A 23843-nucleotide genomic window follows, 5' to 3' on the forward strand; every position below is an offset into this window, starting at 1 on the left:
GGGAATTTTTAATGACATGCTGCAGACTGCCAAATATTGGCATCTGAGCATATGGAGCAGGCCTTATAAGGTTACTCCCTGTAGAAGCAGGTTAAGATGTACCGGTGTGTTATCATGGTTTGGTTCCCTCTACTATCAGCAAGTAGATGGATCAGTGAATTAGTGGAACCATATCAGAATATTGAGAAGCTAAGGTCACTCATGCCGTACACGTTCTTTTGATAGTTGTAACATAATTTCCGCAAATAATACACCTAAATATGTAAAATATTTGATTTATTCATGCTTATTAAATACATTTGGGATGGCATTTATCTGTTACTGGAATGTGTTCACGAAGACAGGCGAGACATAGCATACTTATATACCATTATCAGTCCAAGTGATAAGCACAATAAAGCATATGCTTGACCAATATTAATAAAGGTACTTGAATCTTGTACAGATTTTGTCAACTCTAAAAAAAATGGAAAAAATAAAATAAAAGGATTAAGTTAATTAGTCAAGATCATCCTCGGCAAATTAAGTCCTTGGGCAAGTCAGTCATAATTTATTTTACTGCTAAGTATGTGTCAAATGAGATTTGAATTTATTATCTATGGAATGAAGACAAAATTACCACAGAGGTGAAACAATTTAGGATGGATTAATTCTAAATAAAGGTACAAGTTTTGCCAAAAGATGATCATCATGGCATTGAACAGGGCATCACTAACATAACATCACACGCTTCAATCACAGCATGTACCACCCATCTAACGAGGGAGGTGTGGTGGGGGAACAATGCACGAATAACTTGTAATTAGTTACAGGTGCATGAAACAGAGAGAGGAGTGCAGGGGTGCACAGCCACACCACACCGCAACCCTCAACACCACGCCCCGCCCCGCCACAGCACGCCATGCACGCCACGCCACGCCACGCCACATCATACCACACCACACCACACACCACACACCACACCACACTGCACACAACCTCATCCAGGATACCAAACAACATTCACACACTAATTCCATCCTTCTCAAATCAATTACACTAACAACCAAAGACTGCTTTTAGTAACCTAAATGACTCACAACAATATCATTGAAACATTATTCCTCAGAGAATGACCATAACAGGTATATATAGCACTGTTCTCTGTCCATAATGACACTGTGGTCGAATACCACATCCCAGGGTTCCTCAGGGAAAATTTATTAACAACTACGTAACATAATGTCCTTTTGTTTCTACACCGACAGTGGAACTTTGTGGTGTTCCAATGATAACACATTGTTCCTCAAAACTACATCAGAAACAAGAACAATGCCCTTTGTTTTGATTTCTTTACTACAATTACTCCATTGTTAGGTTACTGATCACTGATCAATAATTCTATTAGTACCTATAAATAAAGCTATCAATCATGTTTATATGTACACTGTGTTCATATATAAATATATATGTATAAAATACCAAAGTCAAAAGATGAGTCGTATAATTTACTCAACATGTTTCACGAATGTGATTTCCAAAAGTACATTTATACTGTTACACTGTTCTGATGACACAAACAAAAATATAGAAATAAGTATTGTAGTGGCAGGAAAATGGACAATAATTGTATAAAAAAATTCAATTATTTGACACCATTTAATTTTTGTGTTGAAAGTATTAATAAAATAGTTTTCTTTTATCTTTCTCAGTGCATCATTTTCACATTTGTAAAATGGGCATATCACAAAATTCCCAGCACATTGATCGATGTGTTGACTGAGTGGGATACCCCGGCAAGAGGGGTCCCTTATTTGTTGTCGGTGGACTCTCACCCTCACTCTTAGTGTAAACATATGTATTAGGGCTGCAATGAATACACTATGAGGCGAATACGATTTGTATCACGAATATAGGGTAATGAATACGAATATTAAGAGTCAGAAGTTGATGTATTATTTGTTATATTCAGTGAAACAATAACATCATAAATTATTTGACATGGTTTGTTAATTATAAAGATATAAAACACTCATATACTGCTTTTATCTAGGTACTTGTATCTGCTCAAATGCAACAATGACCAGTGACCACAATACTGTCAAATTAAATATCATAAGAGTGTTCTTTTTTAGGAAATCTATGCATATAAAGTTTTATGGATATTTTTAGGTACACTGAATACGCGAGAGAATCGTAACAGCCCTATTAATATTATATACACACACACACATATATATATAAATCATGAATATGAGTCATGTTCATCTGTGTACACAGTAAATCAGGATCATAATACAAGAGAGTTATTCTATTTCTCTAATCAAATAGATGTACATTTCATGCATAATCATATACTTTCCGCAGATTATTTTCCTTCCATTCCTTACATATATGGGAAAGATTCCAGTATTGCCTCTCTAATGTCAGTGAAGGCCAGAACAGCACTCTCTCAGTTATTACATAACATCAGTTTCCACTTGTGATCGAAGTGATGTATGTCCCACTAACCAGTCTCTGACAACCACAGTCCAATCTATCATTATTTCGAGGGTCAAGCTGCCCAGTATGTGAGAGCTAATGTCACTCTGTATTTACATGGTTGCTGTTAATAACATCCGAATGTTAGATCCAAGCTGAGCTTGCTGTGTAACCCTATCTATATTGTATTATAACTGTACTGTCAGCCGTTATATGCAGACCGGCAATATCATTCTGTATTGATAAAATTGTTTATGTGTAACCATTAATGCCTGTTATGTGACTTGGGCTGCGTAAGCTTCATCCTAGGTTGTGTAACGTATCTGGGTCATGCCTAAATTCCATGAGAACAACAACAAAGTCTGGATATCATTTACTCAAGCCTCCAGAGGGGCATGTGCATAGTGTCATCAGTCTGTCATCATCAGCTTGTGTCTTATGACTTGACAAGTTGATCTATAAATAGTATGTAAACAAAGCATCTGGAAGAGAGAGAAACCAGCTACAGCTGGAAGCACTCATAAAATCACCAAGAGATTGGGAGGAAGAGTCAAATTGGGGTCTCACTGGCACCAACTGGCAAGGGTATGGAGCCACAGGTGGTTGGGCCCGGTGAACTTTCAAATGAGCCAATCAGCATTTAGACTTCTAAATTACCAGTTGAAATCAGAGCGAGGCATTTAGAGCAGCATATCTAATTTCTGTATCTCCAAAATGAACATAAACAAGCAGTTCCAAATGCAAAATATTAAAGGCCATAATATTCTATTGTTTTGTGCATTTAACATGTTTAATATACACTTGTCATTTCTAAATGCCATGAAATATACCTTTCAAGGTTATATTTGAGTTTTTTTATGGGTTTTCTTTACTTAAGAGTATAAGACCAAAATTACAGGACATGTCAGGTTGCCATGCAAAGAGGTATTCCAGTGGTGTAAAAGATCTGATTGTACTGTTGCCTTAGAGCCCATGGACCAAAGTAGGTCTTTCCTCAATTTTGACCTGCTGATCACGGGCATTACCAGCATTAACTACAGCAGCTCTATTAAGATCTGACATTCCCAAAGGAGACATAATTCCTTCTCTTCTCTCTCTCTTCTCCTCTCTCCATAGTTACTACATGACAACCATTTTGTGGGGGGTCAACCATACTTAACTCTGGCCATGTCAGCCTGCAGCTCGAACACTCAGTGCAAGACACTAACACGTGAGCTTACTTGCCAAGACTTGATGTTGTCTTGCAGAAACTTTTTATGAACAAAGCAGCAAACTTTACGAACTATTATCTGCTGTGCTTACCAGACCGAAAGAAATTTGACAAGGCTGGTTTCTGACTGGAGGCAAAAGTTGCAGACTGCACTAAGGAAAGTAAGTGATGATGATGATGATGATGATGATGATGATGATGATGATGATGATGATTTCACCACTATTTACAGTTTTCTGTCAAATAATGACTGAGGGATGTTGGAAGGATGACAAAATGACAAAGGTGAGATGAGGTGAGGTGAAATGGTGTTTAACGTCACGTCCAAGATTATTGCACTTATATAGCGACATGCATGTACGTGTGTCTCTGGCTGCTTGAAATAGTCCGGACTGATGCCAATTTATAGTGCCAGCTCAGTGAGATACAATGCCGCAGTTTAACATGAATACTCCACTCAGACACAGTATACTGACTTCGAGCCGACCAGTCCTTAGTTTTAGCTCCTTAACTCCAAGCGCCAGACAGGGTAACAACAAGTACCATCGTTTAACGTCTTTTGGTATGACACAGCCGGTGATCGAACCCCGGACCTTCCACTCTCTGGGCAGACGCTCTACCACTAGACCACAGAGGTGATCAAATGACAAAGGTAAAAGGACAACCTGATGACCACAGAGGTGATCAAACGACGAAGGTAAAAGGACAACCAGATGATTTCATCAGCCACTGCACTGACAATCCATGGAGTAAACCACAGAATCAAGAGAACCTGGCAGCTTATTAAGGGATATAAGCACAGCAAATCCCGGACTCCGCCAACCTTGATCCCATAGTGACCTTCTCGGGTCACTGGCACAGCCAATATGTTGTGACAGTTTTGGCTACTATCTTCCGGTCAAGAGCTCGACCTCTGTACAGAATAGGTGTGTACATGTATTGTGTCCAACTGTTAATCCTAATATTAATGACTATACCCACATCCAACTGTGATCAATGGGATTCATCTCCTCACATCAAGGTCGGATGATGTAATGAGGTTGTGTGAGATGAACATTGCATTACTGCAGAAATGTCAATCAGTGACAAGCTGGTCATGGAGCCAACTGGCTGTGTAATCAGTCTCTGATTGCAATATAGCTGGATCACACAAAACAGTGTCCATTTCATTTGACCCACATCACTGATATCCAAGGACAGAATCAATGTCAACACTTTGAGAAGTATTATTTTTTTTACATGGGATCATAAATAAGATGGTGAGGTGAAATGAGGTTTAACTTCGTGTTCCAAGATTATTGCACTAATATCGCGGCATGCATGCATGCATGTGTCTGGCTGCTTGTACTAGTCTGGACTAATGCCAGTTTTACAGTGCCAACCCACTGAGAAGTAACCGTGCTGCATTTTAACATGGATAACCCACTCAGACACGGTATACTGACTCCGAGCCAACCAGTCCTTGTCTTATCCCTGTAAACGCTGTGCGCCAGGCAGGGTAACATCAAGTACCATCTTTGCTATATGATGCATCTGAGGATTAAACCACCAACCTTCCGCCTTCCCCACAGACTCTCTAAACCACAAGACCATGGAGACAGTCTTATCAGTCATAAGAAGATTTCAGTGGAATGATCTGGAATCCCGATGAAACTAGAGTGGTTGGAATCTTGAGCTAATCAGGTTTCAAACTAAGTTGGAAGAACTTGTCCCCAGTCCTGTTCATTTTTTGTGAATAAAGAAAACATCAGATGTCAGCTTTCAAAAACAATTTGGCTTCATTTCTTTACTGCCTCAATTTGGACATGTCAATCTCAACCAAAGAAAACGGTTACAGATCAAAACTACACCCTGGATGGAGCATACTTGAACATGTAGATGCCATGGCGCTCACAAACAAATATCCACAACAACATAATAGTGCAGCATCATTTTATCACATTTCGGATTTCATCAATTATATTTGTTTTCGACATACAAAATTCGGATATACTTGTTTGAATGTCTCTCTCACTCGTACCGAGAATTTAGAAGCCATGATGCTGACTATCCGATTAGAAACTTCACCGGACATAACCACAATGGAGGTATCCTCAGATCAACACGCAGAGAGTTATTGCAGAGAGTATGTAGTAGAGTTGTTACGATTCACTCGCGTATTCGGCGAATCGAACAGTAGCCCTTCATGAACTGAATTTGTTATTTGTGGTCACTAGAATCGAATGTTTCAAACTTTTGACGAGTGTTTTTGAATTGAAGTTGTCTGTTATTTATCAAAGCAAGATATGCAAACTGGAATATATACAAGCCAAGCAGTAGTCTGTTGTGTTGGTCATCTCCAACGCCACCTCAGTTAAATGGCTGATTGTCCATAATGCTCATCAATTATTTGGACCCCTAAGGTAGTGTTGTAGTGAGCGATCACTGTATTTTTTCGTTGAATATAATATATAAAACATCAACTGCTGACTTGTATTCGATACCCTATATTCGTGATACGTATCGTATTCGCCTCATAGTGTATTCGCTGCAGCCCTAGTATGTAGCGGAACAAAAGATCCGAGTTTGTTGTAGCAGTATCAGTCGCGGTATATATATGTGGTTTTATGTGTCTCTCGTTACCCCCAGCCCATGGTATGAAGGCTAATGTGGGAGGTACAACAATACATACACCGCGCGTGACACTGCTACAACTTACAATGCTTATTTCTTTCACATGTTGCATTTATAAATACTTCAATAACCTCACTAGTGATCTGTGCATAATGTTACACACAGCATGAACTTGGAACTGATATGAGTATATCTGGCGTATCTCATGGCCACATCCGTCATCAGCGGACAGATATGCACTGCAGGAAGCTACTCTGAATGTGATTCACTGTCAAGGCAGGACAAAGAGCGGGAGGATGGCGAGCATAGTGAGGTGAAATGGGGTTAAGACATTAATCTGTGTGTGTGTGTGTGTGTGTGTGTGTGTGTGTGTGTGTGTGTGTGTCTCTGTGTGTGTCTGTGTTTGAGTCTCTGTGTGTGTGTCTGTGTCTGTGTGTCTGTGTCTGTGTGTGTCTCTGTGTGTGTCTGTGTGAGTGTGTATCTGTGCGTGTGTGTGTGTGTGTGTGTGTGTGTGTGTGTGTGTGTGTGTGTGTGTGTGTGTGTGTGTGTGTTAGTGTCTGTGTGTGTGTCTGTGTCTGAATGTGTGTGGGGGGGACTGTGTGTCTGTGTCTGTGTGTGTGTGTGAGTGTCTGTGTGTGTGTCTGTGTGTGAGTGTCTGTGTGTGAGTGTGTGAGTGTCTGAGTGTGTGTGTGTGGGACTGTGTGTCTGTGTGTGTGTGTGTGTGTGTGTGTGTGTGTGTGTGTGTGTGTGGGTGTGTCTCTCTCTCTCTCTCTGTGGCAGTAGTGTGGCTGTATGTGGCTGCTTGTTACTTAGCATGTCCAGACTAATGCCCAAAGCCCACTGAGATACCATGCTACAGTTTAATATGAGCACCCCACTCAGGTACAGTATACTCCGACCCACCCAGTCAATGTTTTATTCACTTGATGCCGAGAACCAGACAGGGTAATAACAACTACCATCTTTTAACGTTTCCTGGTATGACGCAGATGAGGATCAAACCTCCAACCTGTCCACTCTCCGGGCAGGCACTCTATCCACTAGACCATGGAGACAGTCCATCCTGCAGGAAGCCATCTGAATATGCTACTAAGGCAATGGAATAAATACTTAAATCCGGAAATACACAAACCTTTTTTTTATTACAACATCACCTAAAAACAGAATAACTCGTATATTTCTCTACAGTTTTGTTGACTTAATATGTCCAATGTTACATGCTAGCAGGACAAAATCATAACTCATTGTGTGGTTAATACACACCGCCTTCACACAGCATACATTATACACATAAAAATGCTCACCACCCTGACGTTCATCTATCACCTCCATGTAGAAACAAACTTGTCCTAGTTTCTAAAAGCAACGCAAGCTAATTTACTATCATCACATGGGAAAAACAAAGCACTTAAAAAATGTTTTCTGAATAAAAATCCCCAAATCAATACGAATCTGTATACATTTCAGCGAAAATAGCTTTAGTGGTTAAATGAATACAGATCTATACCCGCACTATGTAATTAGTAAATTACTGAAGTTGATTCGGTATGTCGGTGGAACAACTTCCATCTGAGAAGCGTAATGTAAACATTCCAGGCAGAGATCATCAAGAGAGATGCAATAATGGCTTACTGACATTAAATACAACTAAGCAACTGCTTTATTTATATGCGTCTCAATTACAAATTTTATCTGATATCTGATACATGGTGAACATAACTCACTGACTTTGACAGTCAAATATTCTAAGGTAACTTAAGGACAGGTCCATTAGTTCATCAATATTGATTGACCATTCTTTGGTATCATTTCCAAATCTTACCCTTTTTTTATGTTCTTGTCATTGATTCGTTTTTTCACTTTAGAAGCAATTAGGGTAAGTTTGCTTATGATGAAATTATAACAAAATGTTCTGATCTCAGAGAATTTTAACAACGACCAACAGTGGCCAATATATAACACCAAAAACTTTTTAGTTAGTCTTGATCGTTGTTAATGGAAATGACCTTCTACTTCTGTAATAACAAATGATACTGGAGAAAAAAATAGGATAGTGGAGAAAAATGATTATCATGACAATGGGGGGAAACTATCTATTTTATTCAAATTGATTCACTGCTAACATCAGACTGGATATTGAGATGAATCAGTTCACTTTACAGTGTTTAGACTGGCTATCTAGGTAAATCAGTTAACTTTACAGTGATTAGACAGTATTGGTAAATCAGTTATTGTTATAGTGTTAAGACAGTATTGGTAAATCAGTTATCATTATAGTGTTTAGACAGTATTGGTAAATCAATTATTGTTATAGTGTTTAGACAGTATTGGTAAATCAGTTATCGTTATCATGGTTATAGTGTTAAGACAGTATTGGTAAATCAGTTATCGTTATAGTGTTTAGACAGTATTGGTAAATCAGTTATCATTATAGTGTTTAGACAGTATTGGTAAATCAGTTCATTTTACAGCGTTTAGTATTGGTAAATCAGTTCACTTTACAGTGTTTAGACAGTATTGGTAAATCAGTTCATTTTACAGCATTTAGTATTGGTAAATCAGTTCACTTTACAGAGTTTAGACAGTATTGGTAAATCAGTTATCGTTATAGTGTTTCGACAGTATTGGTAAATTGTAATATCCACATTACAGTGTTTAGACAGGCTAAAAGTAATCAGTTCACTTTACAATGCGCTGATCTTAACTATAATGGCTAAAATAAACTAATCATTTATATGTAACTATTTCTTTGCATCAGTTAATTTGTGTCAGTGTTGTATAATAATGTGATTCTGCAACACATGTATACATACTCAAATATTGAAATAAGGTATTTTTTGTAACTTTACATTTAAATATACCTCAATATAAGACAGATTCTATTCATAAATTATTCAGCTTTCATTTAAAGGATTTGATGCAATAACACCCAGTAAACAGTTCATATGAGTGAGAAAGTAATAATATATTCTTCGGGCGATGGAGCAGCCGAGTGGTTAAAGCCAGTGCTCGTCATATACAGGTTTAATTCCCCACATGGGTACAATGTGTGAGGCCTATTTACGGTGTCCCCAACCTTGATAGTGCTGGAATAATGCTAAAAGTGACGTAAAACAATACTTACTCACTCACTCACTCACTCACTCACTCACTCACTCACTAAAAATACTGCCATAGAAAATATTGCAAAACCGACCTTTTGCCTTTAATGAATTGCCTCATCTGGTCTGATATATTTCATTTATCTAATGCAATATGCTTGTTTTCAAAAGGAGATGTTTAGATTATTTATACCAAGCAAAAAGGGAAACTTTGTGTTTAACAACTGACTGATTTATGTGCACATTACTTCTAAAGCTCACAAAAATGAAAAGGTTTTCGTTACAAGACTCTCACAGTTAGGTCTGGCTCAAAGGTAACAGCTTACCACACAATGCCAGGGGACCATGGTATAATGTACCAGCGAGCTGCATCCTAGCATGTTTCTGTCACATATCAGTTTTCACCAGCTGATCACTACATACTGCCATACAGTCACAGTGAACCACAAGATACCAGACTATTCTTTTCTTATATTTTGTTTGGTATTTAATGCCGCAATCAGCAATATGATGGCCATGAAATGGTGAAATGGGGCTTCATGAGGCATTCCAAGATTATTGCACTTATAGAGCGACTTGCATGCACGTGTGTGTGGCCGCTTGTACTAGTTCAGACTGATGCCAATATTTTAGTGCTAGCCCACTGAGGTACCATGCCGCAGTTTAACATGAATACCCCACTCACACACAGTATACTGACCGACCAGTCATATTTTTAACCACTTAATGGCAGGGTAACAACAAGTACCAGGTATCTTTTACCGTCTTTTAGTATGAAGCGGCCGGGGATCGAACCCCCAACCTTCTACTCTCTGGGCGGACACTCTACCACTAGACCATAGGGGTGTCTAATCAAGTCTGGACCAGACAATCCTGTGACTGACATCATGAGCGTCGATCTGCACAATAGGGATACAATGACATGCAACAAACAATTTCAACCAAATCAGCGAGACTGACCATTTGATTGCCTCTAACGAGAAGCATGGGTTTCTGAAGTAGAATTCTAACCCGGAGCTTCACGGGGGACTAATCTTTTCCCCCACAATCCTGATTCCTAGAAGATGGTACATTTAACAAATATGGTAGACCCAAAACATTGTTTCCTACATTGCAGGCATTGTTTATAAGGAATCAATATCAGAATATAAGGCAAGATTCTCTTTATCTGCAAAATCAATGTGGTAACACTATGGCGTGTTTGTGAACAGAAAGATACTATTTATAAGACTACATGCCATTTATGTGCTTTTAGAGTAACCCCCCTTGTTGAGTGCCAAAATCTGACAAATATTCACAAACGCAGTGCGGAAAATGAAGCTGATGAACAATGCATTGTCAAGTATGAAGCATCGTTTGATTTATCATGACGATATCAGTGAAAATCGGCTAATTACGAAGCAGCTGTTGCCACTGTTGGATGAAGTTCATCTTTACGATAAATTACAGTTCTGGTTCTTCCTGCTGTTTTCGTACCATCTGCTGCCACTGGAACTGATCAAGCAGCGAAATAATCCATATCTAGTAATTGAAAGCAGTAACACAGATTTTCTTCCTGTATAATGACCAGAACCTAGACCCAAATAATAAAAGTTGTCCTTAACCACATCTAACACCATACAGGTTAATAGGAAATGTATTGTTTTAGTGAATATATTATATTATAAAATTAATTCATACAAAGTTGGTCATCTGTTTGCCAAGGAACAAGTAAAAAGGTTAGAGTTTGCCAACAAAGGATTGGGTAAGTTACTTTCTCCTTAAATTTGTCAAATTAGCTTGAAATGACAATGCGGAAATCAGTAAATGAAGACAAAATCTGGCTGACACTACGAGTTCTGCTCTTCAATAATGCTGGCCCCACCCCTGAGTAGGCCCTCCTATCTGTTTGAATAAAAAGCTTTGAATGGGTTCTAAATGAAGATGTATTGGCAGCTTAGTATCCACATTGGAACCAAATGGATATATTATGTGAATGAAAAAAAACACAATCAGATTTGTTTATCAGCCCTGTTATATCCACAAATATAAGATCTGTCTCCAAGACGTACATAGTGAATGTTACTATGAGTGAAGTAATTTATCTAGCTCTATGACTGACAAGCTTTCCATTCGACTCTCATCAAAATACATTGACAATGCATTCAAAATACATGTTTGCTAAAAATGAATAATCTGTATCAAAGAGGAATTATAATTTTCGTTCAATGCGCATTAACTTCTTAATAAGAATTACATTCTCTGGAAACAAGCGTTGATTAAAACACTTCCCCGTTTCCCTTCTCCGCCATGTTTCATTCTGTGGTGACAGGAAGTGTTGTTGTAGTTTGGCGAATGGTGGAATTTAACGGATATGACCGAATGTGTTCGGTTGCCGATGCTGTTGGTTCCAATAGCGTGTGTGTGGTTATTCCAATGAGAACTGCTTTTACGATGATAGTTATTCCACTTGTATCACATTTGAACCTATCCTTCACACTTTGTAGCTATACACACAATATTGCTTTCATTAATTCCTATAATGTTTTTCTTCATTCAAAAAGATAGGAAGACCTGCTGAGGTTGCTCAGAGGGCCGGCCCACAGTCCCTGCGGCCAGCACCCACAGTCCCCGCAACTAGCGCCCACAGTCCCCGCAGCTAGCACCAACAGTCCCCGCAGCTAGCACCCAGAGTCCCCGCAACTAGCACCCACAGTCCCCGCAGCTAGCACCCACAGTCCCCGCAGCTAGCACCCACAGTCCCCACAGCTAACACCCACAGTCCCCGCAGCGAGCACCCCCAGTCCCCGCAGCTAGCACCCACAGCCAGTGTGGCAGATTGGTCAGCGCAACAAGGTCTGAGCAGGCCCCTATATATGTTGTGTACAGAGTAGATCACACTCTCCATTAAATCTGCATAAAATCAGTACAGCCTTGAATAATGGCCCATTTTCAAAATGCAGCTACATACATGCAATTACCTAACAGACCCTGGCGATGGTCAATTAACTTCAAGCCTCTCCCAACATGAACTTGGCCGACATAGCGGCTACATATATATGCGGCTTTGGCAAACACCACTAATCCACAAGGGGGCTCCGGACTACTAAGTAGAGGTGGAACTAGCAGCTTTCTGGTCTTTGTTCTTCAAAAATTCCACAAATTCTTGTGGCATGAATTTAGTTTGAGCGATCTTTGGCTTTTGCAACATATTCTTATTCCTTCCTCAGTGCAACATTCATCATGTTGATTATCAAACTTGTTTTCACACTTTTGGTAATGTCTCACAAAAATTGCTATTATTATTATTGCTGTTGTTGTTCATCTATAATTGTTTTAATTATTGGAATTGTTTCTCCCAACCCCATCCTTAAACATGTTAAAAGGGACAATAAAGTAAATATATCTACAGACATTCCTACTATTTATAACCATTGAATTATAGAGTAATGTGTTATCTTTACAAACAAATAGTAAATATTTGTCTGCCAGTTATCCCAATGTCCACTTTTCATCAAAACAAGGGAAAGGGAGGGATTAATTATGGTCATTCTTGGCAGAACCCCAAGTTCAGAATTCTAAACTCTGAACTGCATTCAGGAAGATGTGTTTTCTATGTCCTTGCATATTCCACACTGAAACATGGTAACTCTGAAGATATCTGATAAGGTTATTTATTTTACACTTCACTCACATGTTATGCTTGACAATGATAATAATTCAACCTCATTTAGCATCCACTGTTAAAGCTGACCTGGCCTCACTGCACTGGCGGCACAGATCATGTTGAGTGACTGTTTAGCGTGTGATAAACATGCATTGATTATGCTATTATTCTGACGGACAGCGCTAAGCATGTAACATTGAACACCCGCAGTATAGTGTTACTTTGTATATTTCAGAACTTGATACGAGCAAATCAATGTGCAAAGACTTTTGAGTCAAAAAGGTTTCAGTGTACTGCAAAGGACACATTTATCTGAGAGCTCACCCTGTGTATCTACAGATGGTAGTGTGTGTCAAGGGCCTCACTCACCCTGTGTATCTACAGATGGTAGTGTGTGTCAAGGGCCTCACTCACCATGTGTATCTACAGATGGTAGAATGTGTATCTACAGATGGTAGAGTGTGTATCTACAGATGGTAGAGAGTGTCAAGGGCCTCACTCACCATGTGTATCTACAGATGGTAGAGTGTGTCAAGGGCCTCACTCACCCTGTGTATCTACAGATGGTAGAGTGTGTCAAGGGCCTCACTCACCCTGTGCATCTACAGATGGTAGAGTGTGTATCTACAGATGGTAGAGTGTGTATCTACAGATGGTAGAGTGTGTATCTACAGATGGTAGAGTGTGTCAAGGGCTTCACTCACCCTGTGCATCTACAGATGGTAGAGAGTGTCAAGGGCCTCACTCACCCTGTGCATCTACAGATGGTAGAGTGTGTATCTACAGATGGTAGAGTGTGCATCTACAGATGGTAGAGTGTGTCAAGGGCCTCACTCACCCTGTGCATCTACAGATGGTAGAGTGTGTATCTACAGATGGTAGAGTGTGTATCTACAGATGGTAGAGTGTGTCAAGGGCCTCCCTCACCCTGTGCATCTACAGATGGTAGAGTGTGTATCTACGGATGGTAGAGAGTGTCAAGGGCCTCACTCACCCTGTGCATCTACAGATGGTAGAGTGTGTATCTACAGATGGTAGAGTGTGTATCTACAGATGGTAGAGTGTGTCAAGGGCCTCACTCACCCTGTGTATCTACTGATGGTAGAGTGTGTCAAGGGCCTCACTCACCCTGTGCATCTACAGATGGTAGAGTGTGTATCTACAGATGGTAGAGTGTGCATCTACAGATGGTAGAGTGTGTCAAGGGCCTCACTCACCCTGTGCATCTACAGATGGTAGAGTGTGTATCTACAGATGGTAGAGAGTGCCAATGGCCTCACTCACCCTGTGTATCTACAGATGGTAGAGTGTGCATCTACAGATGGTAGAGTGTGTATCTACAGATGGTAGAGTGTGTATCTACAGATGGTAGAGTGTGTCAAGGGCCTCACTCACCCTGTGTATCTACAGATGGTAGAGTGTGCATCTACAGATGGTAGAGTGTGTATCTACAGATGGTAGAGTGTGTATCTACAGATGGTAGAGTGTGTCAAGGGCCTCACTCACCCTGTGCATCTACAGATGGTAGAGTGTGTATCTACAGATGGTAGAGTGTGTAGACGCTTCATGATACACGTACCTCACATGTTGATACACATTGAAATTCTTCAGTCAAGCGATCATACTCATAGCAATAGTTGATTTAAGTTTTTGCATAAATTTCTTCACATATTTCATGCAGCTCTGCTGAAAGGAGATTTTAAATAACAGGCACATTCTTAAGTCTTCTGCAATCAGATCTTGCCCCTTGTATCATGATAGGTGGTAATGCTAGTCCAGGTGGTTAGCAGACTTAAACAATACTGAAAATCGATAAAGAGTCGATGCCTGTGAAGGCATATCCTGTACTATATGGTCAGGTATAATTTGCAATACACTGATACATGGGTGAATCGTGACACACCTAAGAGTGTGTCATGGGAGTGACGACATGTGCAGCTAATCCCTCACTCAACCATGCCCAACAAACATGGCAACACACATGTTCAATGTCTTGTTATGTGATCGCTATTGACAACAGTCATGTGTTTCACAATGGCAGGTGAACTGTTACACATCCATTTCACGTACTGAATGTCAGAAATTGAATTTGTAGTGATCACTGAACTGTAACTGTTTGAAGGAGAGAGTGTTGGTAGTGTTCATGTCTGCCTGTGTCAATGGCTTCCATCTACATCACTTGATGATGATCGTGTCTAAAAGTAATCTATTAAGCACTACGATGAAGTCAATGATAATGTATAGGAAGTACTGTTGCTTTATGGGTACTTGGATGTCATTTCTTGTTTGTTGTTGAAAGTCTCAGTCAGAACACTCCAGTTATGCATGTTATGTGATGGCAGCCTGTAAATAATTACTGTAAATCTGGAAATTAATGCGTCTCCAAATTAATACCACTGACCCCTAGCAAAAAATGTGACTCAATATCAATGCGACTACCCCCACCCAATCCCCAGTGGAATGACACATATCTTTACCTTAATCCAATCGACCCGTGAAGATCCGGAATAGAATAGGTCTTCAGGAACCCAGGCTTGCCGTAAAAGGTGACTATGCTTGTCGTAAAAGGCGACTAACGGGATTGGATGGTCAGGCTCGCTGACTTGGTTGATGCACAGTCATCGATTCCAATTGCGTGGATCGATGCTCATGATATCAATCACTGGAATGTCTGGTCCAGACTCGATTATTTACAGACCACCGTCATATAGCTGGAATATTGCTGAGTGCGGCATTAAACAACAAACAAACCAACCAACCAACCTTAATCCAATCAAACAGTAAAAGACCACTGCTTATTAGCACTGTGTAGAGCACTTCCGTAAAAACAATATACAGTGTTCACCATTTGTTTACCTAAAAACAACACACAGTTATATGTTTACTCTGTTGACTGGCATTAAGAAAGTTCAAAGGCAATAAAATAATTGAACCAACAACAGTTCACTGATTGGAGTGGTCAATGATGCCGAGTTTGGCAGGAGTGGGTAGAACTATTGTCCCCAGCAGTGACAACTCACCGGAGGCCCATTGTGTAATTCCTATGATTTGAATGACATAGTTATGTACTTGGTACAACTGCTGCTCAATATACCGTGTTTTGTATAGATTCAAGTTGGTATTTCCGCTATCCAAAGTGTGCAGTGAGGTCGTCTTATTGTTGATAGTCATTTTGGAGACATAATTGCAAAGTTGATTAAGACCAGCAAAGACCATCGCGTTAATTTCAAGATTTACAGCATCATCAACATCATATGTCCCCAGTGTATGTTATGCACAATCCACCACATCACTTCAGGGCCTCATGTTTATATTCTAACAAAAGTCCCCACTGGTGATCAGTGCTCCTTTCCATAAAAAGCAATCTTAGCGCTGTGACTGTGGTCAGTCAGCATGGTCAGTGTTAGAGAATGGGAGTCACGATCAACTCAGTGCTAAGATCATTTTGTGGAATTAAATGTTCTTGTACAGCTTTACACGATACTGAAGTACCATGCATATTGATTATTTGGGTAAGACACAAGTAACTTACAGCAAGGTCATCATATGTACTGATAGAAAACTATGCCATAATATATACAGTGATCCCTCGCTACAACGCTACCTTTGGGGTCCAAATAATTGATGAGCGTTATGGACGATCAACGGTTTAACCGAGGCGGGGTCGTTGGGGTTAGATGATCAACGCAATAGTACATGACATGACGATTTACCAATCAAATTATATTTCCTGCTCTCCAAAGTCCAAGGCATTGTTTTATATGCAGGGATTAAGATTGCAATGTGTGTTTGTTCGTAAACTAAGACAAATAACAATCAGCTGTACACACATTTTCTCCCAATATACCTGTGATTCAGTTAAAAAGTACCCAATGACACAACTGCAAAGAATTTTGACGCAATGGTCAGAAGAAATTGTGTATGAAATTATTATTTTATCAGGAATAATGTATTCCATTATCATGTTAATATAGTTGCAGCTTTTACTAAACATATTTAAAATAATAAGAACCATGAGCGTAGAACTTTGGTACAGCTGATTGCTATTTCGGATATTTTTACATAAGGAACAATTTGACCAGTCACCATAGGGACTTCCGGCGCTACATGAACATCATGCACCATTACTGAGTTGGCACTATATTGAAGGGCGCAATAGCGAGGTAACACTGTATACGAATGACATAGATTTCCACTGTGAGAAAATGAGTGTTAAAACAAGAAATGACACTTAGTGATGCATTGAGTTGGACTAAATTTGGGTTCACTAAACACATTTGATATTGTCCCTGGTGATGGATTCAGGGCTCCTTAAACTAAAGATGGTGTATTCTCAGACCAGCCAACGGTGTTGATATATCTTTTTCAGTCTGTCATTCAAACACACATTGTTTGTCTGCTCTTACAAATGTTATCAGGTTATGATGAATTTTATCTAGAAATTTACAATATTTTTTCCAAATTACAAGGAAACAGGGAGAGTTTCACACAGGACAGTATACAATTACAACTGTAGAACTAGATTAGTACCAGAGAATAAACATAGTCCCATTGCAAAATCCCAAACTGCAAGCTTGTAGGCATCCCAATGAGAATCATAACCTCACCATTGTTGTCCTTGCGGTATCCCATTAAACAATGTCCGTCATTAACAGAAGTCTGCTAGTCTGAGACAGTAAACTTAAAGGACTAGTCACATTTACTTGTGGGCTGACACTTCTACCATTAGGTAGATGGCAACTCTCCAGCAGGACTACTCACATTTACTTGTGGACTGACGCTCCAACCATTAGCATGATGAGGTAGATGGCAACTCTGTAGCAGGACTAGTCACATTTACTTGTGGACTGACACTCCAACCATTAGGTAGATGGCAACTCTGTAGCAGAACTAGTCACATTTACCTGTGGACTGCCACTCCAACCATTGGGTAGATGGCAACTCTGTAGCAGGACTAGTCACATTTACTTGTGGACTGACTCTCCAACCATTAGGTAGATGGCAACTCTGTAGCAGGACTAGTCACATTTACTTGTGAACTGACCCTCCAACCATTAGGTAGATGGCAACTCTGTAGCAGGACTAGTCACATTTACTTGTGGACTGACACTTCTACCATTAGGTAGATGGCAACTCTGTAGCAGGACTAGTCACATTTACTTGTGGACTGACTCTCCAAACATTAGGTAGATGGCAACTCTGTAGCAGGACTAGTCACATTTACTTGTGGACTGACACTTCTACCATTAGGTAGATGGCAACTCTGTAGCAGGACTAGTCACATTTACTTGTGGACTGACTCTCCAACCATTAGGTAGATGGCAACTCTGTAGCAGGACTAGTCACATTTACTTGTGAACTGACCCTCCAACCATTAGGTAGATGGCAACTCTGTAACAGGACTAGTCACATTTACTTGTGGACTGACACTTCTACCATTAGGTAGATGGCAACTCTGTAGCAGGACTAGTCACATTTACTTGTGGACTGCCACTTCAACCATTGGGTAGATGGCAACTCTGTAGCAGGACTAGTCACATTTACTTGTGGACTGCCACTCCAACCATTAGGTAGACGGCAACTCTGTAGCAGGACTAGTCACATTTACTTGTGGACTGACACTTCTACCATTAGGTAGATGGCAACTCTGTAGCAGGACTAGTCACATTTACTTGTGGACTGACACTCCAACCATTGGGTAGATGGCAACTCTGTAGCCGGACTAGTCACATTTACTTGTGGACTGCCACTCCAACCATTAGGTAGACGGCAACTCTGTAGCAGGACTAGTCACATTTACTTGTGGACTGACACTCCAACCATTGGGTAGATGGCAACTCTGTAGCAGGACTAGTCACATTTACTTGTGGACTGACACTCCAACCATTAGGGAGATGGCAACTCTGTAACAGGACTAGTCACATTTACTTGTGGACTGACACTCCAACCATTGGGTAGATGGCGTCTCTGTAGCAGGACTAGTCACATTTACTTGTGGACTGACACTCCAACCATTGGGTAGATGGCAACTCTGTAGCAGGACTAGTCACATTTACTTGTGGACTGACACTCCAACCATTGGGTAGATGGCAACTCTGTAGCAGGACTAGTCACATTTACTTGTGGACTGACACTCCAACCATTAGGGAGATGGCAACTCTGTAGCAGGACTAGTCACATTTACTTGTGGACTGACACTCCAACCATTAGGTAGATGGCAACTCTGTAACAGGACTAGTCACATTTACTTGTGGACTGACACTCCAACCATTGGGTAGATGGCAACTCTGTAGCAGGACTAGTCACATTTACTTGTGGACTGACACTCCAACCATTAGGGAGATGGCAACTCTGTAGCAGGACTAGTCACATTTACTTGTGGACTGACATTCCAACCATTAGGGAGATGGCAACTCTGTAACAGGACTAGTCACATTTACTTGTGGACTGCCACTCCAACCATTGGGTAGATGGCAACTCTCCAGCAGGACTACTCACATTTACTTGTGGACTGACACTCCAACCATTAGGGAGATGGCAACTCTGTAACAGGACTAGTCACATTTACTTGTGGACTGCCACTCCAACCATTGGGTAGATGGCAACTCTAGCCGGACTAGTCACATTTACTTGTGGACTGCCACTCCAACCATTAGGTAGACGGCAACTCTGCAGCAGGACTAGTCACATATACTTGTGGACTGACACTCCAACCATTAGGGAGATGGCAACTCTGTAGCAGGACTACCAACAGGATGCTATCTTATGCATGGTCAGTTCCAAATTCAATTTCACATGGTTAAATCTACAGGTAACCTAGCTCTCCATTGAAAACACAGTATGTTGTCTCTTAATTCAACACCAGTTGGAGATGTTATCTGATAGAGCTTGACGCCTGTAGGAATGTCAAGTTCCTAATGTCTACCAACAGGATGCTATCACCTGTACACTCCCATTTTCTTTCATACATGGGTTGGCAAATCCAGTAACATCTACTGCGCTATAAAATTAAGAATTCTAATATATCCATCAACAGGGTTAAAACTCAATTACCGGATTTGACATAATAAGCGCCCAGGGTGCTCTCAAATTTAGAAATAGGATGCTCTTTTTGGTGCAAAAACAAACAGAGTTGATAGATCGTAAATTTCATGGTTTAAGCTGACAGCCTGAAATGATACAAAAGAAAAGTCTGTGTGTATCATACACGACAGATATATTTTTCCAGAATTTATTTGCCCATAATTAAGGGTGCACATGAGTGCGTATTAAAAAACTATTATACACGAATAAATAAGTCTTGTGTACATTGATCAATCAGAAGGAATTGGGATTGTTCACTCGCCAATATATTAGCAAATATCACCGTGGGCACTTATTAGAGCGGGACGCCTATTACGTCAAATACGGTATAAGCATAAGACGGTAGTGTTAAAATATGCAATAAAATAATAGAGTTGAAATGAAAGCATGAAGCATGAAAGGCAAGGAATTGATGTCCTAACCAAAATGTTTTCAGAAACTAATTACTTACTGGGTCCCACGAGTCAAATACACCAGAAACTTCATTTTGATATTTTCAAATACCGTACCTGTTCACATTTCATTGAAAGTTTGACCATATTTAATCTTGTTAACTATGGCTGTTGACATTTCAATTACAACACATTCTGTTGGACTTGATCTGTATATATGACGTAACTTTGGCAATTACAGTAGTTCCCGGTGAGACACAGCCACTTGTTACATAACAATGCTATTAACATTCCCTAGCCCAGAACCGCCCACAGCCACACTTATCACAAGATGACTGTACACTTCAGTGAACAATTGATGTCTCTGGTAACTAGTCAAGAAACAGCATATGTACCTAGCATACCTAGTACAACCTATGGATTTGATATTTCCGTATTTGGATAAAACATGGTAAATGCCCTTGTAATGTCAAAACACAGGGGGAAGTGGGGAAATTGTACTAGCCCTCAGGAATTGGTACTAGCGCCGGGCTTGCAGGAAAGAGGTAAATTCTTACCCTGCCTTGAACTAAATGTCCACCCAATAACCACCCAATAATTCAAGATCTATTGGATATGTTAATTCAAAATTAATTGAGGAAGGCACTTCAGTGCTGGTATTATTTGTAAATACTTACTTCACTTTGTCTAATGTTTATATTTTAACATGAAAAAGAACATGGGAAAGACTTAAATGTTCGGTTTGCATATTTTGTGGGGTTTTTTTGAAGTACAAAATACTAAAAAATACTATTAAAATTGTTAGATGCAGGAAAATGTCCACAATAACAAATTGACATCTGGACAGTTGTTGATTACTCTTTAGCTGTCTTGTCATCAATTCAGAAACTAATGGGTTGACACTTCAGATGATAACCAGGTCAGCATGACCAGCAGGTTACGTTGACGAACTGACAAACCACTGACGTAATGACAATGTTACGTTTTCAATAGACAGGCTGGGATACATTAACCGTAAGATAAAACATTGATAAAAGATACTTAAGAGATCAACCATGTTAACTAGGATAATATACATAAGAAGCATGCTGTATACATATGGTTTTTGCATTGGGAGGATTGAGTGAGTATGGTTTTACGCCAGCTTTTAGCAATATTCCAACAATATCATGGCGAGAGACACAAGAAATGGGCTTCACACATTGTACCCATGTCAGGAATCACACCCGGGGCTTTGGCTTGGCATTGGGAGGAGATGCATAAGAAACCAAAGAATGGTATTATTGATAGGAAGTGGATCTCCCAGATACATCCATGCATCAAATGGCAAAACAATATCATGACACCAGAGCGTCAGTGATCCATTAGCTAGGAATACAATGGGTCAGGTTTACCAAACATGAATCAGCTATGCCTGTACAATGTACATTGCTCAAGAATGGATGGTCATGTCACATCTTACAGGTCAATGACTATGATGACATGGGACCTGGGTATAATAGTAAAGCATTTTAAGAACTAAGCAATATAACATAAGCATGAGTGAACGGGGTATGGGATGAGGTGAATTTACAGACACCACCAACTAAGAGTGGGCAGTATTACACTAATTTACAGGTACACAGGTATATTGGGCCGCAAATCTTCAGCAATACGTGTTGCGATACTCTTGTATATGTAGCAATATATTGGGGCAAATATAAACAAGTATATTTATGTATTCCTAATTGATATGGAAATGGAAAATAATATCTTCCTGATACAACTTGCCTCTGACGATCATTTTATCAATTAGCGTGTACACATCGTGACTATTAAGCTCTTCTTGGTTTGTTTTTATTCTTTAAGCTCTTTATCATACATTTATTCACTGAACAGGAAAAATAGTGAGGGACACTGATGGTATCTGACATTAATACAGGGTATAACTGTGATTAACTCATGAAAATGTAAATTGGCAATATATTGCAATACGTATCGCAAAACAGGTTAAAGTAAGGCAATATGTTGCAATACAAAATCCAGGCCAATACTCAGCCCTACCACCAACTCATAGACACAATTTACAGTGAACCTGTTGACAAACCTTGAGTGAATTTGTAGACACTTTTTTTTATAAAAGGGAATTAAATGGTTAATATTAATATTAGCATGATTATCAATACTTAGCAGAATATTGACGGAATATATGGTAAGTATCAGTATTTCTTTGGCAGGATACTTTGTTAATAATATTATATCATATATTATATTATCAGAGGATCATTCCGAAAGTGGTGAGTGGAGTAGGGGATCACCATACGATTGTGTTTATCGTCACAATGCATCACATAAATTCAGATAATTATTGGTCACATAAATTTTAGGAATTGAACACAGGGTTAGAACTAAACCTAAAAGCTTCACAAGACCAGGAAAAGATAAAATGCCCTTAGTAATGTTAAAACAATGGGGAAAATTGTACTAGCCCACAGGAATCTGTACTAGGGCTAGTAGGCTAGTAGGCTAGTGTTAAATTTAAACTCTGAAATATATCTGCCACACAATCATGATAATAATTCAATATGTAGATCTATAAGAAATAAATCAATATCCAAGTCTATTTCCTAATGTTATTTGTTTTGTCTACAAGTTCACCATGAATTTTGTCTATGAGTTGGGAGTGCCTTAGAATTAGTTTGGTTACGAATTCACCTACAGGTTGTACTGGTCCTGTACTTGTGGAATCAGTCTATTTACTTTTTTTTTCGAAAGGTCTAGAGCTAGAGTGAACACTTATTTTTGCCATTAATGTCATCTTATTTTCTCTTACATGACAACTGAAAACGCACAATCAGCGTATACAATATGTACAGGAAAAACAGATCTTTGTCACAATGTGCCACACACGTGTTACCAAATATGACGTACTCTTAAATCAATTCACAATCAAAACATTGCAAAACGTTCAACATTGATAACTCTCCTTCGAAGTAATTATCATAGCTAATTGGCTCTTTAATACAGAGTGGCCAAGTTCAATATGCACAGTTTCACTTCTACTTACCTGATGTTTTGCATCATAGCTAAAGGCTTTTCAAAAAGTTTTCTACTCATGTCTTGTGCTTTTCAGTTCCATACGGCTCGCGAACTCAACAGCTGATGTCATTTTCTTGGAAAACACGACTGTTCGCGAATGATTCCTGCATAACGTATGCCTTCGATTTCATGTTGCAACATATTTCACATTCACAAAGTGTCCATAGTACAAGTCTGCGAAGAGAAGATTTTGTTAGGAGGCATTCCGACGTGGAAATGTTATCATTTAGCTTCACGCCCACGAAATCAGCCATTTATGT

General features: G+C 39.6%; 1 protein-coding gene across 3 annotated transcripts in view; it reads right to left on the minus strand.

Annotated features, from left to right (window-relative positions):
- LOC139475872 (oxidation resistance protein 1-like) overlaps nt 1-23843 on the minus strand; it is a 119623-nt gene extending 95780 nt beyond the window's left edge. For all 3 annotated transcript variants that reach the window (XM_071259109.1, XM_071259101.1, XM_071259092.1), the window contains exon 1: nt 23552-23843. In XM_071259109.1, the coding sequence (XP_071115210.1) occupies nt 23552-23601 (50 nt within the window). In that variant the 5' untranslated portion in view covers nt 23602-23843. The remainder of the gene's footprint in view (nt 1-23551) is intronic.

The sequence above is a fragment of the Haliotis cracherodii genome, unplaced genomic scaffold (assembly GCF_022045235.1).
Source record: "Haliotis cracherodii isolate W230 unplaced genomic scaffold, xgHalCrac1.p SCAF_1, whole genome shotgun sequence".
Taxonomy (NCBI): Eukaryota; Metazoa; Mollusca; class Gastropoda; order Lepetellida; family Haliotidae; genus Haliotis; species Haliotis cracherodii.